The sequence below is a fragment of the Mustela nivalis genome (assembly GCF_964662115.1).
Source record: "Mustela nivalis genome assembly, chromosome: 9".
In the NCBI taxonomy this organism is placed as follows: domain Eukaryota; kingdom Metazoa; phylum Chordata; class Mammalia; order Carnivora; family Mustelidae; genus Mustela; species Mustela nivalis.
The window spans coordinates 112400033-112416920 of NC_139028.1; the positions used below are offsets into that span (position 1 = coordinate 112400033).

Genomic DNA, 16888 nt, shown 5'->3' on the forward strand with positions numbered 1-16888 from the left:
GCTGACCCCCTCCCAGTCTTTAGCAGCTCCCTATACACCCACTCCCTCTGGCTGCACCCTAACAACCACTCTGGCCTCAAGCTCTGCCCTCCGACCCCAGGCAAGTCCGGACGAGCAGCCCCGGCGAGCAGCCCCCGCGAAGGGTCGGGGTCCAGGTTATGCCCCTGCCTCATCCCCCCGTCTGGCTGCAGTCGCCGCCCCAGCCGCTAGGGGGAGCCGCCGACCCGGGGCGGGCGGGCCCGACGCGGTGGGAGGGGGCGGTGCCGCTGCGGCCCCGCCCCCGCCCCGCCCCGCCCGGGCCCCGCCGATTCTCTGGTCTGTCCCGGACAGACTGGCGGGCGGGCGGGCGCTGACGCCGCGGGGCCGGAGCGGGCCGCGCGGGAGCGCACGGAGGGAGCAGCGGCGCCGTCTGTCCTCGTCGGGGCTCCGGGGGTCCCCGACTCGCCCCTAGCCGGGCCATGGCCGGCGCCAGGCCCGGCGTCCACGCGCTGCAGCTGGAGCCGCCCACCGTGGTAGAGACCCTGCGGCGCGGGAGTAAGTTCATCAAATGGGACGAGGTAAGCGCGGGGGGCCCCCCACGTTCCACCCAGTTCCTGGGACTCCCTCGCCCAAGCCCAGTCAGACCCCGGAGACCCCCACCCGAGCCTGGCCTGGCCACGGCGCCCCCCCACCCCGAAGCCACTCTGGCTGTGCTCCGGAAACTTGAGTCCCCAGTCGTGCCCGTAATGAAGACTTTGTCCCCCACTCCCAGCCCCAGTCCATTCAGCTGTGGAAAATTTGGCTTTCCACTCTTTGGCCCGGAGACTTGGAACCCCGATGAATCCCCCCCCACCACCTCTTTTCACTCGTCCTTCCCACCCTCCCCGCCTGCCGGTCTAATTCTGATTCCCCCAACCCTGGCCTGGTCCTCAGACCATTGCCTGGCACTGGGCTCTGTCTGGAGGACCCTGGCTCCAATCGGGCTCAGCGCACCCCATTCTTCCTAGTGCCCTACCCTGAACATTGTTCTCCATTCATCACTTTTTCAGCCTGTTCTTCCTGCACCCCTTTGCCCTGCTTCAGGAGCCCATCCCAGCTCTCTGCTCAGGAGGGCAGTCAAGTCACCCCCTAGTGGAGTCTTTGCCCCCACAAGTTCCTGGGGAACTTTGCTCTCCATTTCTTAGCATCAGGGACTTTGATCCCCAATAAATCCTTGCCCCCCCCTTTCTACCTGCCCTGCCCCTGCTGCTTCCCAGATGCCCGGGTCCCCACCTGCGGCTCTCCGACCCATCCTGCGCCCCACCCCCGTTTTCACACCGCCCCCTCCTCTGCCCCTTGGGCCCCCTCCTTCCCCAGGGCCTCCACCGGGCCCGCCTGAACCTCCCCGCTGCTCCTTCCCAGTCAGGCCGGAGGCCTGGAAGACTCTGGGTTCCTTTCCGGCTGGGTGGGGCGGGTAGGCGTGGGAGCTGGGGGGAGGGGCTGGGGGCGTGGCCTGAGGCAGCAGGTGTGCCTTAGAGGGGTGCCTGGGAGCTCCCGGGACCGAGGGAGACCCCTCCCCCCAGTCCTGCGTGCGGGGAAAAGTTTCTCCTTTTCCTTCCAGTGTGATAAACCCAAATAAGGAAGTGGGAACTGGGAGAGGGCCCTGGGGGTGGGGTGGGGGTTGCCGACTGGGACTTAGGGCTGAAGAGCAGGGGGCCTGGGCTGTTTTTGAAGGCCAGACACTGGGAGTGTGGCAGAGGAAGGCCCTGGGGTCTGTACCCACAGACCTCCCCTCCCCTCACATTGCTGGGGGACCTGAGCCTCAGGGTTGGGAATCCCAAGGAGGGGCTGAAGGTGGGTGTGAGCACAGTGAGATGGGTTGGCTCAGGCACCCCCAAAGTTCCAAGGCCTCCTGGCCTTTATAAGAAAAGAGATGGGCGGGGCTGGTACGGTCCCCAATTCTCCAGAAACAGAAACCAAGTCTGGAAAGTGGAGACTCATCCCAGTCCCCACTGTGGGGTTGCAGCTAAGGCCAGGAGCTGGGCCCCTAGCAGGGGTCTTGTTTCCTTCCTTCCCAGGCATCTGGATTCTGGAGCCAGACTGCCCTCGAGCAAATCCTAGGGCCTTTCTTGACCTTAAGCAAGCCACGTAGCCTCCCTGTGCCTCAGGCTCCTCAGGCTCCTGATCTGTTCAATGGGAAGAACAGTAGCATGTACTTCGGAAGATTGTTAGGAGGGCTAAGTGAGCTCCTAGAGGGCCGCTGACCCTGATGACCCCCCCACCCCCCGCCTTGGCTGCTGGTCCTGAGTCACACAGGGGTGGCCCTGGGAGTGTGCCAGAGACCAGATCCTCCTCAGAAAATAGGGCTGGCATATTCTTCCCTGTCCTCCTGCCAGCCGCAAGGCTGTTGGAGAGAAGACAGAATTCGCTGTCCAGTCCCAAGGGCAGGGCGCGTCCCCTTCTGGGGGGATTTAGTCTGTATTCTGTAAGACAGGGTGAGGCAGAAGACTGAGGCTCCTGTCGGGTGCAGGGCATGGGGGGGGGTGTCATGGGCTTTGAGGCCGATGTCAGGGCTGACTGGTTGTCATGAGGCCCTGAGGGACACAAGACGTGTAGAAGTCAGACTTCCAAACCATCTGCTTTCATCCCATAAATATTCTCAAGGGGGCTTCAGGGTGCTCCGACTCTGGGGAGGCCTCCCCAAGAAGGTGGGTCAGATTTCATGGGTCAAGAAGGAAGGAAAGAAAGGCTGTTCTAGCAAAGGAACAAAAATGCAAGAGCTGGAGGAGGGGAAAGGTAGTGGTTCCTGTGACTGAACCTTAGGGTCAGAGACAGGTGAGGCCGGGAGGGGCATTGGGACCCCTGATGCTATTATGCCAGGGACAATTGTGTAAGCTTCATCCTGAGGACCCTAGGGGAACCTGTGGGCTGGATGAGGCTTCATCGCGACTCACCGGCAGAAGCACTGAGTGGATGGCCTGAGGGAGCCCAGGGCCCGAGCCCCAGCCCTCACTCACTGACCCCTACCCTTCCATCCCGTCCCCAGGAGGCCTCCAGTCGGAACCTGGTAACCCTGCGTGTGGACTCCAATGGCTTCTTTCTGTATTGGACCGGACCCAACATGGTGAGGGGGGCGGCGGCGGTACTGCCTGCTTAGGTCTAGGGCCCCTGGCCCAGACCCCCCCCCCCACCCACCCAGGAGGGTGGGGCCCAGCTGCCGGCTGACCTCTCCCACGGCTCCCTGGACAGGAAGTGCTCCGGGTGGGGGCTGAGGCTGGGGCTGCAGCTGGGGGTGGCCACTCCCTGGCTTGGGTGGAGATCTTGGGGGCCCCTGGCTCTTGCCCCATAGCCTTTCAGACCCACCCTGGCATCTGGTTTCCCCAGGAGGTGGACACACTGGACATCAGTTCCATCAGGGACACGCGGACGGGTCGCTATGCCCGCCTGCCCAAGGTAAGTGGTGGGGGCCCTGAACTAAGAAAGGGAGTGAGGCCTTGGGGCTGGGGACACCCCTCTTTACCCTTGGCTTTCGACTACTCAGGACCCCAAGATCCGGGAGGTGCTGGGCTTTGGGGGCCCTGATGCCCGGCTGGAGGAGAAGTTGATGACGGTGGTGGCTGGGCCAGACCCGGTGAATACGACGTTCTTGAACTTCATGGCCGTGCAGGATGACACAGCCAAGGTGGGCTGGGGCCCAAGGGTCAGCCCCAGGGGAGCCACCGCCACTTAGCGTATGTCGCGCGGGAGCCTGTTCTCTGCCCCTGTTTCTAATCAACCTCTGACAAAGCAGTATTTAAGCCACATTCTGTGGCTCGTGCCTGATTCTGGGTGTCGGCTGGGGCTGGGCCCACCCCTCTGTTCCCAGATCACCCCCTCCCACCCTCACTCCGTCTCCCGACCCCTCAGGTCTGGACCGAGGAGCTGTTTAAGCTGGCTATGAACATCCTGGCTCAGAACGCCTCCCGGAACACGTTCCTGCGAAAAGCGTGAGTCGTGGGCCTGGCCGCAGGGTGGCGAGGACTCAGGTGACCACGGCTGGCGTGTGACCCTGAGGCCTCTGCCTCCCCAGATACACAAAGCTGAAGCTGCAGGTGAACCAGGACGGACGGATTCCGGTGAAGAAGTGAGTACCCCTGGCCCTCAGTACCTTCTCTCCTGTCCCCATCTGGGTGATCTTCGCCCCCGTGACTCTGACTCCTCTCACCTGCCCAGTATCCTGAAGATGTTTTCAGCAGATAAGAAGCGGGTAGAGACTGCACTGGAATCCTGTGGCCTCAATTTCAACCGGGTGAGGAGGCCGGAGCAACATAGGGAGAGTGGGGTGGATGGGTGCCCGGTCTTTGGGGGCCAGCTGCCCTGGGTTCTCACCCCACACTTCTGGGCTCCCCCCAACCCCCTCCCCAGAGTGAGTCCATCCGGCCCGACGAGTTTTCCTTGGAGATCTTCGAGCGGTTCCTGAATAAGTTGTGTCTGCGGCCAGACATTGACAAGATCCTGCTGGAGATGTGAGCAGGGCTGGGCCCCCCTCCGAGCCCCCAGTGCTCTGTGTGTGGCCTCTGCTGGCATTCCTTCCAGCACAGTGAGGGGAAGCAGAACTTCCGGGGGTCCCGTGGGGGCCGGGGCTGGGGCGGTGCTGTGAACTGCTCTGTGCTGACCCTTTGCATCACCCTACGCCGGGGTGGGGGGACCAAGCAGCTTTGATGAGCTGTGGGACTTGCCTGAGCTCATAGAGCAAGAGGCTGCTGGAGCCGAGGTTGGGTCCAGCGTCCGGACCCAGACCCCAACCTCCCGACTCCTGCTCCGAGGGCAAGGGCTGGTACAAGGAATGGGGACGGTCCATCCTGACCCTGTCAGCCTCCTGCCCTGTCTAGAGGCGCCAAGGGCAAGCCTTACCTGACGCTGGAGCAGCTCATGGACTTCATCAACCAGAAGCAACGGGACCCGAGGCTCAACGAGGTGCTGTACCCACCCCTGCGGCCGTCCCAGGCCCGGCTGCTCATCGAGAAGTATGAGCCCAACCAGCAGTTCCTAGAGCGAGGTGAGTCCGTGAGGAGCCCATCGGAGGGGCAGGGTTTGGGGGGGCATCAGGAGGCGCTCCGGCTGAGCCTGCTGACCCCACCCATCCCCCAGACCAGATGTCCATGGAGGGCTTCAGCCGCTACCTGGGCGGTGAGGAGAACGGCATCCTGCCCCTGGAGGCCCTGGATCTCAGTGCGGACATGACCCAGCCGCTGAGCGCCTACTTCATCAACTCCTCACACAACACCTATCTCACAGGTGAACGAGCCCCCCACTGTGGGCAGCTGGGGCGGTGGCTTCCATGCCCTCTGCCCGCGGCCCCTCCTGTGACCTCCCTCATTTTCGGGGTGGCCGGTGCTGGGGAAGCAGGCCGGGAACAGGCAGCCCACCCTAGGGGGGGACCTTGGCTTCTCTGCATGGACACCTCTCCTGGGTGGTCTGGAAGGCTTCCCTGGGGAAGGGCTGAGGCCTGCACCTGTCGCCTGTAAAGGAGCACTGAAGGCCGGGAGCAGGACACTCCTGGGTGCTCTTCAGCTGGGAAGGAGGCCGGAGGCAGGGCGGGTGCTGGGGCAAGTAGAAGTGAGAAGGAGTGAGAAAAGGAGGCAGGGCTAGACCACAGGGCACGGAAGGAATTTGGATTGATCCTAAGTGGGCGGGAAAGGCTTTCTGGAGGGTGTCAATCAGGGGAGGTCACGAGACCTGGTATGTTTTGGGAAGCGTGACAAGCCAGGTGCTCCCCGGAGATGGGATGGGAGGCAGGGAGGGGCCCCAGGCAGAAGGTAATAGAGGCCATCCGTGGGTGGAAGGAGAGAGAAGTGGGGGGCCGTGGGGGCGTTGGGCACGACTCCCCGCTGCAGGTCAGTAGCTGGAGGCGGGGGTGGCGGGTGTTTATCCGCAAGAGGGTGAGTCCTGGAGGAAGAACCCATCAGCAGCCAGCGCTGCTCGATGCTGACTCTGCCCGGCTTGGACGTGAGCCAAGGGCTGGGTGGCAGGACACAGGCCCTGCCCTGGGGGATTTCGGGAGAGATGGCGCTGGTTCCACAGCAAATTAAGGAGCGATCAAGGGCTGGCCAGACGGCGTGCCAGGGCCGGGCTGGGCCGCCACTGGGGCCTCCGCGTCTCCAGCGGGGCTGGGGCAGCGCAGGCCGGGGGAGGGGTGGTGGTGAGTAGGTGAGGAGCCCGGCGGGCCAGGCAGTGCTGACCGGGCCTCGACGCCAGCGGGGCAGCTGGCCGGGACCTCGTCGGTGGAGATGTACCGGCAGGCGCTGCTGTGGGGCTGCCGCTGCGTGGAGCTGGACGTGTGGAAAGGCCGGCCGCCCGAGGAGGAGCCCTTCATCACCCATGGCTTCACCATGACCACGGAGGTGCCGCTGCGGGACGTGCTCGAGGCCATCGCGGAGACTGCCTTCAAGACCTCGCCTTACCCTGTCATCCTCTCTTTTGAGAACCACGTGGACTCGTGAGTGGGCCCCTGACCTGAGGACCACCGCCCCCCACCACCCCCATCGGTCCAGAGGCAGCCATTCTGCCATGGCACTGTTCCTGTGACCTCTGACCTGAGGATCTTTGTCTACCCTGGGGACGTCAGCTTCGCACGCCACCCCCCCCACCCCCCCGCTGTCCCCGGAACCTCTGACCTTTAACCTTGGCCCTGCAGGGCAAAGCAACAGGCCAAGATGGCCGAGTACTGCCGGTCCATCTTTGGGGACGCACTGCTCATCGACCCACTGGACAAGTACCCGGTAGGAGGGCTTGGAGCTGTGGCAGGGCATGGGGGGGGTGGTGAGGATTCCCCGGCGGGCCCTGACCTGTCTGTGCCCACCAGCTGGCCCCAGGCGTCCCCCTGCCCAGCCCGCAGGACCTGATGGGCCGCATCCTGGTGAAGAACAAGAAGCGACACCAGCCCAGCACCGGTGTCCCCAACAGCTCTGTGCGCAAGCGGCCCCTGGAACAGAGCAACTCGGCCCTGAGCGAGAGCTCGGCCGCCACCACTGAGCCCTCCTCCCCTCAGCTCGGTACAGCCCTGGGCCCAGCCTTTGCCGACCCTGAGCTCTCGCCTCACTGAGCCCCACTTCCCAGGCGGTCCTCCTCCTGCTCCCAGCCTGTCCTTCCTTCTCACTAAGCCTCTCAGCCGAGGCTGGGACCTCTGACTCCCGACCCCGGGCCCTGACCTCCCCAGACTATAGCCTGACTGGATTGGGTTCCATCGAGTTCCTGACCCATCAGTCTCAGCCTCCCCCCGCCTCACACAGCCCTCCTCTCAACCGCATTATAATTCTGAATTCTGACTTCTGGCCTCAGTGAACCACATCCTCATGCTTCGGCTCTGACCCTTTTCCTGTGACCCCTCTGAGTCTGTCCACCTAGCCGGTGATACTTTGAGCTAACCCTTGAGCTCTTACTTTGTTAAGGTCCTTTGTACTACCCACCCCTGACCGCTCACCTCACTAAGCCTCCTCACTGGGTCTGGCTCTGATTGACACCTGACTCAGAACCCCACCATGTCATCCTTCGCCCCCACTGCCAAGGCAGTTGTACCCCAGTTCCTGGTTTCTCACCCCTCTGAGCCGCCCCACCTGCCTCTCCAATGGACAGAACTCTAACCTTGACCTTTGACCCATGACCCCTGTGCACTACTATTGGGTTGAATACCATCCAACTCCTGACCTCTGCTCTCTCCCTCCTTGACCCTGACTTCCCCACTGAGTCACCTCCACAACCCCTTCTGACTCCCAAGTGTCTGTGTTCGTCCTGACTCCCTGTGGCCCTATCCTCTGTAGGGTCCCCCAGCTCTGACAGCTGCCTAGGCCTGAGCAACGGGGAAGAAGTGGCTCTGGAGAAGCCCAGCCTGGAGCCTCGCAAGTCTCTGGGCGAGGACGGGCTACAGCGGGGCACTGATGCTCTTGGATCTGCAGACCGTGAGGATGAGGAGGAGGATGAGGAAGAAGAGGAACAGACAGATCCTAAAAAGCCAACCACAGATGAGGTCAGCCCTGGAGGTGGGAAGAGGCAGAGGGAGCCTGGATTAAGGACCCAGGCATTTGCTGAGCCCCTGTCTGGCCACGGTCCGGTGTTAGCCCTGCTGTTCTGGAGTCCATGGTGGGGAGGGTGTGTAGAGGGGGGAGAAGGGGTCTTAGGTAAACAGGCATGGGAGCAGGTGAAATTGTGCTCACGACTAGGCTGGGGAGAGGCGAGTTAAGCGGTAGCATTGTGGGGAAAGAAGAGAAGAATGACCTGAGCAGGGAAATGGGGCGATTGGACCTAAGGAAGAGGGATACCATGTGCAAAGGCCCTGTGGCAGGACTGGAGAGTATAGGAAGTGGCCACATAAGACAAGGGAGTGTGGAGTTCTGAGGAATGGAGGTGATAGAAAAGGTGGGTCCATGAGGTCAGATTTGGTAGGGGCCCAGAATGAGGAAGGGTACGGGCAGGGGTGGCCAAGTTCAGTATTGTAGGTGTTGGGTTCGAGGCTCTTGGTGGGCCACAGAGGGGACATGGCAGCATAGTGGCTAGAAATAATGGCTCATCCGCATGGGAATCATTGAGTCCTGGGGCTGGATGAGGAGTGTCAGCTTCCAAAGATCAGGGAGGCAGGAGGCAAAGGAGGAAGGTGGGGGCCAGGGCAAGGTCCCAGAGGTAATGGGTCCAGGACTGACAGGCCAGAAGGGGCTGGGGCCCTTGCTGAGAGCCACTGGGTAGCGTGATTGCAGAGGTGGGTGGAGGGTCAGCCCCTCCTTCCTGACGGGGCAGGTGAGGGAACTTCTGGCTGAGGGATGGGTGCGTGGCACTGCTGACCCTTCGTTTGGGGGCCACAGGGCACTGCCAGCAGTGAGGTCAATGCCACCGAGGAAATGTCCACACTCGTCAACTACATCGAGCCTGTCAAGTTCAAGTCCTTTGAGGCTGCTCGAAGTGAGTGGGTTAGGAGACGGTGGGAATAGGAGCCAGCCCAGCCTTGCCAGGCCTGATCGCCCCCCACTCCTCACCCCTCAGAAAGGAACAAATGCTTCGAGATGTCATCCTTCGTGGAGACCAAGGCCATGGAGCAACTGACCAAGAGCCCCATGGAGTTTGTGGAGTATCCTTCCACATTGCCAGGGCAGGCTAACCAGGGTGGGGTGCTCAGAGGCCGGCTCAGATGTTTTGACCCACTGACGCCACCCACACAGGGTCCTGACCCTCGAGCACCCTGGTCTGGGTTTGGGGCTAGCCTCGGAAACTGCTCGGGGGCGAGGCCGAGAGGCAGGGGGCCAGAGGGGCAGCTAGAGCCAAGGCCGGGCAGTGGCTTCACAGGAGCCGAGCACAGGCCTGGCGTGCCAGCCAGGAGGCGGGGGCCAGTACACGGCATGGCCCCTGACCGCCAACCTCAGATACAACAAGCAGCAGCTCAGCCGCATCTACCCCAAGGGCACCCGCGTGGACTCATCCAACTATATGCCCCAGCTCTTCTGGAATGTCGGCTGCCAGCTTGTCGCGCTCAACTTCCAGACCCTGGGTGAGCACTAGCCCGCCTCGACCCCCTGGCCTCCGACCTCACTGACTTCTGCTCAGGGATCCTGCTCTCATTGTCTTGTAGGGTCCTCTGACTCTATAGTGCTAGATCTCTACTCCGAACCAAGACCTCTGCAAACCCCACCTCCTGTCCTTGGCTGGGCCTAGACCTTAGCCCCTGTCTGATCTTTCCAGAGTCTGGAGCCCTGATCCCATTTGATCAGACCCTAGACTCCCTGGTCATCCCGCTGCGTTCAGCTGTCCTTCCTGCCTCCTCATCCCATGGGCCTTGCTGGCCCTTGGCCTCCCCCTGTCACCCCCAGACGTGGCGATGCAGCTAAACGCAGGCGTGTTCGAGTACAACGGGCGCAGTGGCTACCTGCTCAAGCCCGAGTTCATGCGGCGGCCGGACAAGTCCTTTGATCCCTTCACCGAAGTCATCGTGGACGGCATCGTGGCCAATGCCTTGCGGGTCAAGGTGGGGCCAGGGAGCCAGGGATGGCTCTGGCGGGGTGTCCTTGGGGTGGGCCCCTTAGCAGGGACCTCACTCTCCTGCCCCCCCCACCAGGTGATCTCGGGGCAGTTCCTGTCCGACAGGAAGGTGGGCATCTATGTGGAAGTGGACATGTTCGGCCTCCCCGTGGATACGCGGCGCAAATACCGCACTCGGACTTCTCAGGGGAATTCCTTCAATCCCGTATGGGACGAGGAGCCCTTTGACTTCCCCAAGGTGAGCCTGCTGCCTGTGCCCACTCTGCCAGGCTCTCTTGGCAGGGGGAGCCGCAAGGAGGCACGTGGTAATAGCAGGGATCAGAAGACAGGGGTGCCGAGGGACCCCAAGCCTGGGCCTGTCCCCTCTAGGCCCCAGGTAGGCCCTGTGTGTGCCAGGGTCAAGCTCAGGCTCCTTGCCCTCTGTAGGCTTCGAGAAGAGGACAGGAAGGGGAGACAGCAGGAGGGCCTCCGTGAGGCATGGGTGCAGCTGCCCTGTCTCCCGGGCAGGAGGGACCGATCTGGGCTCACAGACACAAGCTCACACAGGCTCATCCCTGCCCCCTGGAAGGGTTGGGATCCTCTGTGGCCTGTGGGAGTGGGTGTGGTCTCAGGCCCAGACCCAGGACTCCCAGTCCAGGTCTAACCTGGCAAGGCCCAGAGCTGTCCCATCAGAGTGGTGCCTGGAGGGGTCTGCCCGCTGAGTGGCACGGCTGACGGATGGTCAGTCGCTGGGTCAGCAGTCTGAGGGTCTGCTCGGGGTGTTGGTCTCAGTCGCGGTGGTGCGCTGTGGCTCAGTGGGCATAGCAGCCACGGGTCAGCTGCAAGGCTTGGTGGCGCTCCGGGTCCTCAGGTGGTGCTGCCCACGCTGGCTTCCCTGCGCATTGCGGCCTTTGAGGAGGGCGGCAAGTTTGTGGGGCATCGAATCTTGCCCGTCTCGGCCATCCGCTCAGGTGAGGCCATCCGGGCTCCGGGAAGCATGGAGGCGGTGTGGGCGGGGCGCGGTTAGTGGGGCCTGGCCACCTCACTGTCCCACCCTCGTAGGGTACCACTACATCTGTCTGCGGAACGAGGCCAACCAGCCGCTCTGCCTGCCGGCCCTGCTCATTTACACTGAAGCCTCTGACTACATTCCTGACGACCACCAGGGTAAGCTGGAGCTGGGGGACCTAGGGGGACACAGGCCAGGCAGGGGCCAGGGCGCCAACAGGGTCTGCTGGTGGCTGAGCCAGATGGCCCCCATCAAGGGGGCGCTAAACAGGCCTGACAGCCGGTTCTGGGGTCCTTGCGCGGAACCCGAACAGCGGGGAAGGCGTGGCCTCGGGAGCATGTCTCTGAAAGCCTGCCCTCTGCCCCGCACCCAGACTACGCGGAGGCCCTTATCAACCCCATCAAGCATGTCAGCCTGATGGACCAGAGGGCCAAGCAGCTGGCTGCCCTCATTGGGGAGAGCGAGGTAAGCCAAGGCAGGTCAGGGGTGGGTGGGAGGCAGCAGGCTCAAGCTGACCTGGACCTTGGAGACTGCTGGTGGGGGAGCGGTGGTGGTGTGGTGGGGGGGCGTGTGGCAGGGGGCTGGGTGGGGAACGCAGTGCGGGCTGATCTCTGGGGCTGGTCCTGGCGAAGCAGCCTGTAGCCTTCCCCACTCTGTTGTGCCCACCCCAGCCCCAGCTGGTGCCTGGTCCCTCTCTCCGAGTACGGCTGGATTCTGTTCGCTGCCTTACTGTGGACGCCAGCCTGAGGCATTTACCCACAGCCTCTGTCTGGAGGGCTGATTCTCCTTTCTGGCTTCTCTCATCCAGACCAGATCATAAAGCCAAGTGAATGCTGAGTTCCAGATCTCTGCCTGGCCGGGTGGGAGCCCTTTTCACGCCCTCAGCTCATAGAATGCCCCCTTCCCCTACCACCCGAGTTTGGTCCTGCCACCCCAGTGTAGGCGTGGGAAGGCCCAGGCTCTCCAGCTGGGCCTCCAGCCCTCGGCTCTGCCTCCGACAGCGGCATGGGACAGGGCTTCTGGCTTCTCTGACTCAGTGGGCTCAGCAGCCCTGGGTTACTGTCCGCACATTAAGGAGGTGGGAACTACCCTTTTCGCCTGTGAGAGGCCTTCAGGACAGACCTGGGCTGGCATTCCTCCAGCAACAGGGTCAGAGTTGAAGTGCCGAGTTCAGCTGTTTCACCAAAACCATTGGAAGCCACAGAAGCTTTTAAAACCTGGGGTCCTGGGAGACAGGAGCTGGGCAGCGGTGTCTGCGTGGAGGGGTCGGGAGCAGAGGCTCACCCGCACGTCCAGACCCGGTCCCACGGGGCCTGTGGCCGGCAGAGAGAGGCTGCTTGGAGCTGTTAGCGGGAGAGGCTGCTGCCCACTCTGCGGTCACTTCCTTTGCTGATTTAATCAGGAGCCAAGCAACGAGGAAGATGAGCAGCTGTGGGCAAGGGTGGAGGGGGACTCGGAGAGGGGAGGAACTTTGGGGTGGGGCCAAGGCTTTCCTGAACAATCTGGAAGTTCCTGAGCACACGCAACAGGGCCTGGCATCCTAGAGACATGCTCTCTCATTACCTTTCCCACACCCTGGGAAAAGGGGTTTCGATGCGTTTATTGGAGACCTCTTATTTCTCTCGTAGGTGTTTCAATGGCCCCACGTTGATAGATGGGGAGCCCAGGCCAGACCGGCTGAGGGAAGCCAACCAGAGGCACTGGGGAGCCCTGGGAGGTTAGGATAGCATTTCTGGAAAGAGCCTTCTGCTTTCTCCCTGTCAGGCTCAGGCCAGCCCAGAGACCTGCCAAGAGACTCCGTCTCAGCAGCTGGGGTCCCAGCTGACCCCAAACCCCACACCCAGCCCACTGGACACTTCCCCACGCCGGGCCCCAGGCCCTGCCACGTCCCCTAGCAGCACCTCCCTCAGCAGCCCAGGTAAGGGGCGGCCTGGGCCTTGGGGGTAGCCCCGCCGTGCTCCCCCCTGCCCCCCCCTCCTCACAGCCCCGCCTCCTCTCTGCAGGCCAGCGGGATGACCTCATCGCCAGCCTCCTCTCAGGTGCGGGGCAGGCCTGTGCGGGAGGGGAGTGGGGCGCTCCCGGGGGGGGGGGGGCGCCAGCCCCCGCCCAGCCCACCCGTGCTCTGTTGCTCAGAGGTGGCCCCGGCCTCGCTGGACGAGCTCCGAGGCCACAAGGTGCTGGTGAAGCTCCGGGGCCGGCAGGAGCGAGAGCTTCGAGAGCTGCACAAGAAGCACCAGCGCAAGGCCGTTGCCCTCACGCGCCGGCTGCTCAGCGGCCTGGCCCAGGCCCGGGCGGAGGGCAGGTGCCGCCCACGGCCGGGTGTCCCGTGAGTGTCCGGTGTGCCCTGGTGTGACTACGAGGGTGTGTGTGCATGTGGGGTTTTCACTCGGCGGGGTGGGGGGTGGGGCATGGCGGGATGGCCGAGGGCTGCCCCTTGACCCCCCGCAAGGAGTCAAGGTGTGGTGCCAGGGAGATCGAGGAGCCGTTCCACGTGGGTCCCTCCCCTCTGCCAGGGAGCCAGGCCTCTGCTGGAGTCTCCCATGAACAGCCTTCTTTCCAGAAGCTGTTGCCCTACAGGCTCCCACATTTGCATGGGGCTAATGGACTTGTCGCTGGCATCACAGACCCTGCCCCCCACCCCCACCCCGCCCCGGCTGGTGTCTGCCGTTGCCTGTTGGGATCTGCCCTGCCCGCTGCTGCCCTCCCAGCCCAAGTCCATGTGACAACCTGAGGATCACCCGGTCGGGTTCTTCCTACAGAGGTGGGGAGAACGAGGAGGAGGAGGAGGAAGAGGCGAAGCAGTATCAGGAATTCCAGAAGAGACAGGTGCAGAGTCTCCTGGAGCTGAGGGAAGCCCAGGCCGATACTGAGGCTGAGCGGCGGCTGGAGCACCTGAGACAGGTGAGGTGGGCCGGTGGCCACGGGGGACGGCCCGTCTCCTGGACACACCTGGCGTCAGCCTGGGTTACCCGTTGGCCGCCTGTGTCCGCAGGCTCAGCTGCGGCTCAGGGAGATTGTCCTGGAGGCTCACACAACTCAGATCAAGAGGCTGAAGGAGGTGAACGAGAGGTGAAGGCCGAAGATCTTGCCGGGGCGGGGCGGGGCCTCCCTTGTTCTCAGAGAGCAGAGGAGACCCCCGGACCTGCTGTTGATCCTTTCTCCGCCCCCCGCCCTGCTCTTCCAGGGAGAAGAAGGAACTGCAGAAGATTCTGGACAGGAAGCGTCATAACAGTATCTCAGAGGCCAAGACAAGGGAGAAACATAAGAAGGAGGCGTAAGGGCCCTGGGGCCAGGAGCCGCTAGGGGGCTGGCAGCTGCTGGGGGCTGGGCAGGCAGGGCTGGGGGCCGGGCACCAAGCCCCCTCTACATCACTCCCTGCAGGGAACTGACAGAGATTAACCGCCGGCACATCACCGAGTCGGTCAACTCTATCCGTCGGGTGAGTGAGGCTCGGGTCCCACCTTGGCCCCAGCCCACCCCTCTCTTCCTGCAGTCACGAGAAGCTTGTGTCCTGGGGCGCCTGGGTGGTGCAGTTGGTTAGGCGGCTGCGTTCCGCTTGGGTCATGATCCCCAGGGCCTGGGATCGGGCCCTGCGTCCGGCTCTCTGCTAGATGGGCAGCCAGCTTCTCCCTCTACTGCTTGTGCTGTCTTGCACACGGGCTTGCTATCTCTCTCTCTCTCTCTCTCAAATAAATAAATAAAATCTTAAAAAATCTTAAAATAAAATCTTTAAAAAAATCTTAAAAAAAAAAGGAAAGAACAAACTTGTCTCCTTAGTGCCTGGCCTATGGCTACATTGCCCTAGAGGGACTTCTAGAACCTTTTCCTCTGGGCTCTGTCTTGCCCCAATACATCTAGAGCCAACTGTCTGCAAAGGTGTCCCACGGCTTTGGAGTCTTTGGGTCTGGAACCTTTGCTATAAGGGTCACCTCAGAACCCCGGCCCCCCAGCCCTGGGATCCTGCACCTGCCTGACCCCTGCCCCTCCCTTAGAGACCCTTGGTTGAGCCCAGCCCTCATCCCTACTCCCCCTGCAGCTGGAGGAGGCCCAGAAGCAGCGGCACGAGCGCCTTGTGGCTGGGCAGCAGCAGGTCCTACAGCAGCTGGCAGAAGAGGAGCCCAAGGTGAGGCCTGTGCGGGGTGGGGGGGGTGGCGTGCACCCAGAGTGCCGGGGGGACGGGGCCCCGCCTGTGTGACACCCCTCCTCCCTCAGCTGCTAGCCCAGCTGGCCCAGGAGTGCCAGGAACAGCGGGCAAGGCTGCCCCAGGAGATCCGCCGGAGCCTGCTGGGCGAGACGCCGGAGGGGCTGGGGGACGGGCATCTGGTGGCCTGTGCCAGTAACGGTCACGCACCTGGAAGCAGCGGGCACCTGTCCGGCGCTGACTCGGAGAGCCAAGAGGAGAATACGAAGCTCTGAACTGGACGAGCTCGAGAGGTGGCCGCAGGAGGGGTGCTGGGAGGGCAGGAAGCTAAGACACTAATGCCTTTTTGTTTTTTTTTTTTGTTTTTTTTTTTAACTTTCTATCTTTAGAAATTTTATTTTTTTAAACTGGGGTGAGCACCCCACACTAACTCCCTTCTTTCACCCTCCTGGAGCCCCATTAGTCCCCAGCCCCTCCTTCCTGCCTTCAGTCCTAAGGAGGGTGCTGGGTCACTGGGCCACCCGGGTTTTGCCCTCCCATGATACCCACGCCCCAGAGTGGGAGCTGACTCCCTCACTTCCCCAGGGAACACTGGCAGAGACTTTGAGCTCTGGGAAGTAGGGGGTCATATGCTTTCTCTATTCTTTGGGAATTTTTTTTTTTTTTTTTTACATGAATAAAAGTGGATTTCAGGGACCCTGCGTGCCATGTGGTTTGGGGTGGGGGCAGTTCGGGAGAGGGCCCTGGGCCCTGGGCCTGGCTCTGCTGTTCTTCTGGGGGCTTTGGTTTCCTCATCTATAAAATGGGCTGGTGGGCACTGTGGGGTTGAGGTTAGGCCCCCAGAGGACGGTTGCTAGCTTTCAACCTTGAGACCTCCTTGCTTGGGTCCTTGCAGATTCTCCCAATGACCTGACATCCAGTGGCCTCCACCAGGCTTTCCTGCCTTTATGGCCTCTGTCCCTGACCCATTGCTTCTTGCCCCCCCGCCCCCCGCCAACCTCCACTTACATTACTTTTCTCCCCTCCTGGGCTCTTCTAGTCCTCCCTTCACAGAGGCTCAGGCCTCTGCTTCAGGAAGCCTTCCCTGCCCCCCCCTTCCTGTGGCCTGATAATGACCCAAGCGCCCAGCATCTTCCGCCGAGGCTGCTCTGGGCCCCTCGCAGGCAGTTGACTCTAATTGGGGATGGACCTGGTCTTCTCAGAACTTGCCCGGGCTCACAGTGATACATATGGGGGGCCCTGGTGGTGACCCTTGGGAGGAGGGGAGCTGGCCATCACAGATGCTCACAGGGACTGGGAGACCCAGCATCCCCCTCATCCCTGTGAGGTAGATGTTACGCCTGTTTTACAGATGAGGTTAACTGAGGCCCAGAGCAGAAGTCACAGGTGCCAGGCCACAGCTAAGTCAGGATGTCCTGACCCAGAGGCAAGGCGGGCCTGGACCCTCTGTGGCAGACTGTCTTGGCCTTGGGACAGCCAGCGTGGAGTGGTACAGACCCTGCTGTGAGGGTGCGGCTGGGTTCTGCTGCAGGCTCAGGAGCTCAGGCTGGCACTTCTTCAAGGCCTCTCCCGGCTTCCTGGCGCTTCGCTTCCCGGCCTCACGGCCTCCCTCCTCCAGAGGAAGGCAGCCTCTTATCTGGGCTTATCTCCTGCCAATTGAGTGTTTTCTTTCTTTGTTTTTGCTGCAGCCTCAGGCAAACAGACAGGGTGGGGAGGTGATAGAGAAAGGGCCAGCCCTGCTCTGGGCTGGGGGCCTCTCCCCTTTGCCCTGTTCCCTCAGGGTTAATACCACAGCCCAA

At 62.4% G+C, this 16888-nt stretch overlaps 1 protein-coding gene across 1 annotated transcript; it reads left to right on the forward strand.

Moving 5' to 3' along the window:
• The first annotated feature begins 292 nt into the window (after positions 1-292).
• Positions 293-15785, forward strand: PLCB3 (phospholipase C beta 3). The gene is made up of 31 exons (XM_082748185.1): positions 293-557; positions 3005-3082; positions 3343-3411; positions 3500-3640; positions 3865-3944; positions 4028-4081; positions 4171-4246; positions 4363-4463; positions 4830-4996; positions 5089-5235; positions 6196-6436; positions 6635-6719; positions 6803-6992; positions 7758-7963; positions 8793-8889; positions 8971-9055; positions 9348-9472; positions 9792-9946; positions 10037-10198; positions 10811-10910; positions 11002-11106; positions 11322-11413; positions 12713-12866; positions 12952-12987; positions 13082-13274; positions 13708-13849; positions 13941-14017; positions 14133-14222; positions 14330-14387; positions 14985-15071; positions 15161-15785. The coding sequence occupies exons 1-31, from the start codon at positions 459-461 to the stop codon at positions 15362-15364; spliced, it is 3696 nt and encodes a 1231-aa protein (XP_082604311.1). The 5' UTR covers positions 293-458; the 3' UTR covers positions 15365-15785.
• The last annotated feature ends 1103 nt before the right edge of the window (positions 15786-16888 follow it).